The 6718-nt window shown below is 37.7% G+C and overlaps 1 protein-coding gene across 1 annotated transcript in view; it reads left to right on the forward strand.

Annotated features, from left to right (window-relative positions):
- The window catches only part of LOC107653641 (oxysterol-binding protein-related protein 1-like), a 20955-nt gene extending 14343 nt beyond the window's left edge, over positions 1-6612 (forward strand). The window contains exons 20-29 of the mRNA XM_016440415.1: positions 343-472; positions 985-1167; positions 1370-1477; positions 1567-1656; positions 1750-1876; positions 1995-2102; positions 2687-2810; positions 2961-3051; positions 4880-4900; positions 5577-6612. Of these exons, the coding sequence (XP_016295901.1) occupies positions 343-472; positions 985-1167; positions 1370-1477; positions 1567-1656; positions 1750-1876; positions 1995-2102; positions 2687-2810; positions 2961-3051; positions 4880-4900; positions 5577-5679 (1085 nt within the window). The 3' untranslated portion in view covers positions 5680-6612. The remainder of the gene's footprint in view (positions 1-342; positions 473-984; positions 1168-1369; positions 1478-1566; positions 1657-1749; positions 1877-1994; positions 2103-2686; positions 2811-2960; positions 3052-4879; positions 4901-5576) is intronic.
- Positions 6613-6718: the final 106 nt, after the last annotated feature.

Genomic DNA, 6718 nt, shown 5'->3' on the forward strand with positions numbered 1-6718 from the left:
AAAAAATCACAATAGATTTCTAATAAATTTGACAGTTTTTTTTCATTCATATACTGGTTAATTATTAATTGTTTTATTTTATAACATACGATATACTGGCGATAACCTACATTGCTCTTAAAATCGCCAAAACCAAGCAACAATTATTACTTATTGTAGTTAAAAATAAATACAATGTCCATTTGCCAAAGTTTTAAATTTTATGAACTTTTTCTTAGGCTGTTTAACTAATTCTATACAGATATTTCATGGATTCAATGGTTTCAAAGTCCTATCAAATCTCTTCTAATAGCTGCCGGGAATAAAGCCGGTCTAACCTGTAGATTTCTAATGTGTATTTTCTAAGTAAACGAATGCATGTGTTTTCTATCCAGTGTGTGGCCGCGTTTGCCGTATCAGCGGTGGCGTCTCAGTGGGAAAGAACGGGTAAACCCTTCAACCCCCTGCTAGGAGAAACGTACGAGTTAGTCAGGTGAGAAATTCCAACCCTATCTGAATGCTAATTTGTTAGCATTGATGTTAGCATTAAGGTGCAGTCACATTTATTGATGTTTGGTTAATGTTTGCAGGTGAAATCCAGTCATTTCTATAGTAATTCAGCCGATTGTGATTTTCATGTGAGGGTGAAAGATTTCCCCACACAAATTTCGCAACAGATTCAGTCATGCGTGTTGACCAACAGATGCTTGCTTTTAAAAGTGACTTCTGTGTGAGTTGTGCTTCATACAGTGCTACACTATTGACAATGGACCCCTTTTGCCAGTGAAATTTTGCTAATGTGACCACACCTTTAATGTAAATGTAATGTTTGAATGTTAATTTGTTAGCATTATCGTTAACATTGCAAGTGTGACTTTTTTGGGCTTTTTTTAAATGTTAATTTGTTAGCATTAGCATTGCAAATGCTACTTATTGTGTGAATATCAATATATCAATGTGTTGTGCTCTTGGGGATAGTTACCATGTTTTTTCCTCAACCTTCAGGGATGATCTTGGTTTCCGGCTGATTTCAGAACAAGTGAGCCACCATCCTCCCATCAGCGCCTTTCACGCAGAGGGTTTGCAGAAGGACTTTGTGTTTCATGGCTCCATCTACCCCAAACTGAAGTTCTGGGGCAAAAGTGTGGAGGCCGAACCTAAGGGCATCATCACTCTAGAACTTCCCAAGTAAGCGTCTGCTCTCTGTGCGATGGCACTTTACTAATATCCACACATTGTTTTGTGAGGTTTCAGATGTTTTTCGTAAATGTAGAATCAAGTTTATTATGAAAGTTATTGATGAATCATGATTTATGAACATGTTTGTACACAGATTTTGTGTGTATTCCCATTGTTTGAGACCCATTGTCAAATAATAAACTCGTTGCAGGCATAATGAGGCATACACATGGACGAACCCCACGTGTTGTGTCCACAACATCATTGTGGGACAGCTGTGGATCGAACAGTACGGCAGTGTGGAGGTTATCAACCACAGGTGTCAACGAGCCTCAGTAGATGTACTAGTTCTGGTTTAATTTAACAGACTTTGCTAATGCAGACCTTTTGACTGATATTTGCCAACAGAACTGGTGAAAAATGCTGTCTGAGTTTCAAACCGTGTGGGCTTTTTGGGAAGGAATTACATAAGGTTGAAGGCTACATCCTGGACAAGAGGTCAGCTGTTTGGAGCGTTTAACTTCCATGATAAATGTTCCCGCCATCGCCACATTGTTATTTTACATTGATTACTTGTGTATTTCCATGCAGCAAAAAGAAAGTGTACAATCTTTATGGGAAATGGACGGAATGCATGTACATAGTTGACCCAGCTACATTTGAAACCCACAGGAAGAATGATAAGAAAGCATCAGAAGACAAGAAAAGCAGTAAACAGGTGTTTCTGAAAGTTTTCATACGACATTAGTCAAGATACCCATCAATTATAATGCTGAATGCTTTAAATGAAAGAGATATACTGTATGGTTTATAACTGTTTGCTTGGTGTTTCTCAGTCATCAGATTCAGAAGAAACACCTCAGCTAGGTGGAGATTCACTAGAGGTTATTCCAGGAAGTCAGTTGCTCTGGAGAATAGCACCTAGACCAGTAAACTCTGCCCAGGTCCGTTCCAGAATAGTTGAAGCTCTGGGAATCCTTGTCCCAGAAAAATCTGGGTTACAGTGAGGCACTTGCAATGGAAGTGAATGGCGCTTTAAAATAATTCGTTTCAATTTTATAGCAACAAGACGTGAACAATATGAGAGTTTGCATTATTTTAAACTAAAAAAGTACTATTTTTGTGTACATTTTTCAACTTTGGCATCATGACATCACCGTAAACCCCAAAATGACTGTAAAGTAAGTTAAGAAAAAGTTTTAACAGAAGAATTTGTAAACGTTAAAATAATCACGGTTTCAGTAGTACAGCCACAACACGTGAGCAGTATAGGTGTTTACAGGATTAAAAAAAAAAACACAAACCTTTTCTGTGTAAAATTACAAATTTACGGTTAATTTTACAAAATTGTATGCTGCAAAAATTGCCTCATTGTAAGTGCATCACCATGAACTCCACTTTTGTTTTTAAAGAAAACAAGGGATGAGTGGAAATGATTTTTGTGGTAATCAAAATATGCCACAAATGCTGTCGATGTGCAACTGAATTTTCCACTTTTCTGTATTTTGGTTTTATTTGCATAAAACAGATGTACAACTTCACTACATTCGCAGTGCAGCTCAATGAGCTGGACAAAGAGATTGAAGCGGTCATCCCAAAAACGGACAGCAGACTGAGGCCGGACATACAAGCCATGGAGAACGGAGACATCGGTGTGTGTGTTTCCATGTACCACTTTGTGCCATTGCTGATGATGTCTTGATGATATTTCTAAGTCATACTTTATATCCTTAGAACCTATCACAAATGAGCTGCATTTAAATATTCAGAGGTTGAATAACTTTCCGTTTTGAACATCTTAGACCTGGCCAGTGAGGAGAAGAAGAGATTGGAGGAGAAACAGAGGGCGGCACGTAAGAACCGCTCTAAGTCGGATGATGAGTGGAAGATGAGGTGCAGAAATATTTCGTATTTTCACATTTCGCGGTTTGCTTATTCAAAAAGTTACTACAGTTTAGGGATGGGCAATATGGACTTAAAACTATATCACAACATTTTCTGGTATTTATTGGGATAACGATATCAATGACGATAATTCATATGCATCCACTGAGAGACAAAAAAAAAACTTTGTTTCTTTAGAGAGAGGTATTATCTTTCCTGTTTTTTTTCCAAAAATAGGGTGTTGTGAGCACACATGTAATGTAATGTCTGTTTCATTCATGCGCCCTTGTGCATAAACTCCACAAAAGTAATAGAACTGATGATGTTCCAGGAAATCCCTAATATGGACAAAGGTATCCAGCTATCGCTGTAGCTGAGAAAAAAGAAGATAGAAACACTTAAACTGATCAAACATGAAGACAATAAACACATGACTATGCCAATATATCGTTTATCTGTATTCTTCAAGCCATCTTGGGTATTTTTATAAGAATAAAGCATATTTATAATGCGAATCGACATAGCCTTTATCACTGTAGAATACCATAAAATAGTATGATTTCTGCCTCATTCTGTGATATGAAACCACGTCTGGTCACAAAAATAAGTTATTTCAAACATTCGACTGATGTTATGAAGTGAATTTGGAGTTAAAGTATGTCAATAAATCTCTTTGTTGGACAACAGGTTTGTAAACTCCTACACATGCAAAACTGTACCGCAAATGTGCTACTGTAGTGCATTTAATCATTGCACAGACCGATTTTTTGTTGCACTGTACAGCCCTGGCCGAACCAGTTTCAGATTATACAGGCAGCTCCTCATTTAGCTGTAAACTCCTCCTCAGTTTCACACCCGCCTTCCGCCATGTCACTCCGCACGGTCACCCACAGAAATATGTCAACAACTAGGGTCCATGAGACCGTAGGGTGTCCCATTCGTCATTTTAGCTTTCAGAAGGGTGCTCGCGAGCGCCCCCTTTGCAGCTGCTATGCACCCTTGATGCGCACTTCTGCCAAAACCCGCACTGAGGCGAGCTCCGCGGCAGACTTCTACCCGACAGTCAAAGTGGCATTACGTCACTAAAGTGTGGACTCAGAGGAAGACCGCAAGGGTTTAGGGTGTGATTTGGGACAGGGCCTAGGTTTTATCATTATTATCGCTGGAAGACTAATTCTTATCGTGGGGCCTTTGCAGCTGCTATGCGCCCTTGATGCGCACTTCTGCCAAAACCCGCACTGAGGCGAGCTCCGCGGCAGACTTCTACCCGACAGTCAAAGTGGCATTACGTCACTAAAGTGTGGACTCAGAGGAAGACCGCAAGGGTTTAGGGTGTGATTTGGGACAGGGCCTAGGTTTTATCATTATTATCGCTGGAAGACTAATTCTTATCGTGGGGAGAATTTTTGCCAGTATATTGCAAACGGTAAGATATCGCCCATCCCTACTACAGTTATCGTTAATACTCAAAAATCATAATAAATTAATATGGGATCTCCTTCAAACAGTGCTTTTCGAAATCATTCATTTAGTTTTTTGATGAACATGTTGTAAAATAGCAGTAAAAATTACTGTAGTAACTAAGATGCGTATGTAACACTTTTTTGTGATATTAGGGTTTGCTTGTGACTAACTGCATAACAAATTCTATTATTTATACTAAATTTTATTAGACCATTTTCATCCATAGCTTAACAGTATCTACTTAAGTAACTCATTGATGTTTAACGGCACTTAGCCCTGGTTCACTAGACACTGTCCTATGCATTTAACCCCATTTTCCCCTTCATTTCTTCTGCCATTATCATCTGTCCTCTGACTTTGCTGCGGTGAGCAGAAACGTCACCTCTGGCCCCAGGTTTGATGCTTGCTTTGTTGCTCTGTCTTTTGCATTCAACTGTTTCACTCCAGAATCGTAATTTAATTGCCTTGAGCAACTGGGATCTATCCACAGTCTGTAATTATAGCACAAGACAGGATGTTTGTGGTAGAACAGCATGCGTAACAATAGTCCCATACATAATGATAGTAAAACATTTGTTTTGTGTATAGGGGTTCACCATTATGAGCTTTCAAAGACTATTTAAAGATAATTTATGATGGAAAACAACTAGAGAACTTTTAATACTAGTATTATACTAAATGTATACATAGTATGTCTTATCTACAGTCTTTTTGTCATATGTAAATGGAACTTCACACCAAAGGAATGAGTTGTTGTTTTTTTTTTATGTCTCCCTTAGACAATCTATTTTTAATGTGGAATAAGACTGTAAACAGAGCTCTCTGGCCTTCTACTGCGAGAGCAGGTTGAAACTTTACACCTGGTTTAAGTGTTACAGCCAAATGCTCCACCGAATCTATTGAACAAAGAACGAGACTATTCTAATAGGGGTCAAAGAAACATTTTTTTGACACGTTTGGCTGTTGAGCTGACCCCAAGCGACTCAATGTGACAAAACTAGAACAATCCCATTATAATCAGTGTTTTTACGTGTTTGCTGAACTGAACCTTTTCTCGTTGCCTGAAACAGGTGGTTTCATCAAGGTCCAAATCCACACAACGGCTCTCAGGACTGGCTGTTCTCCAATGGCTACTGGGACCGTGATTATTCCCAATTACCAGACATCTACTGACCTACAGGAACCTATAAATTGTATAGTCAAGACTACCCAAAATGTAACTATAAAACTGTGCACCCTGTGCTTGTTGGCCAGGTGAACATTTCAAATATCATAAATAATACACTGTTTCAAGAGAGAACTGTAATTTAAGCTTACTGAATTTAGTTTTACACTGTTTCATATTTAAATGCATATGTAATAACCAAGGGTTTTAGGAACTACAGATTGTGACATATAAAAGATGATAATCACAAGTTGGGCTTGATATAGTAATATCAGTGTACTGTAATAGCAATAATGGTTCTGTTTTAGTCTTATGAAAAATGTCTTATGAATTTTTTTTTTAAGATCTGTTAACAATTGTAGATTTTGGGTGTCCCACAAGGCTCAAGTCTGAGTCCGTTTTGTTTTCGGTTCATTGGCTTAAAAATTAACTTGGCATTTCTTGAGTTGGAACACTCCCACAGTGTTGAGTGTGGAATGTGGTATAAAACAACTGGTTGTGAAAATGACTAAAATTCAGAGTTTCTATTCTCCACGTACAATACAGTATTAGGACAGTGTGTCTATTTCTGCTGCTCTTTTTGTTGTGATGTTGATTTTTATTTAGAGAGATGCCTCTGTGGTGTTACTAATATATTGACTAATGTCTTTTGTTATATTATAATATAACAATCTTATTTAAATTATGTATTTATCATGAGTTAGTTATTCATCTATTTTTACATTTTTAAAGTATAAAGGTGGTCAGAAACATGAAGCGGTACTGACCACTTGATGCGGTCTACTCTTAACCCCATTATCAGTTTATTTTCTGTGTGTTACATGTGTGTGTATATTTTCTTATCAAAACAAAAGTGCCTACAGATGATGAGCAGAATAATTCTGTGCATAAAAGGCATTAAATATTGTATTTAGATCTACATCTAAAAAATAAAAACCTACAAAAAGTGTATGAGCATTTAATACAATATATGCGCTTACAACCGTTAATGTTAAGCTGAATGAGTTAGCACGACAAAAATGTAAAACAGCAGTGCAGAACGAAAAC

This window comes from Sinocyclocheilus anshuiensis, unplaced genomic scaffold (genome assembly GCF_001515605.1).
Source record: "Sinocyclocheilus anshuiensis isolate Anshui unplaced genomic scaffold, SAMN03320099.WGS_v1.1 scaffold1079, whole genome shotgun sequence".
Classification (NCBI taxonomy): Eukaryota; Metazoa; Chordata; class Actinopteri; order Cypriniformes; family Cyprinidae; genus Sinocyclocheilus; species Sinocyclocheilus anshuiensis.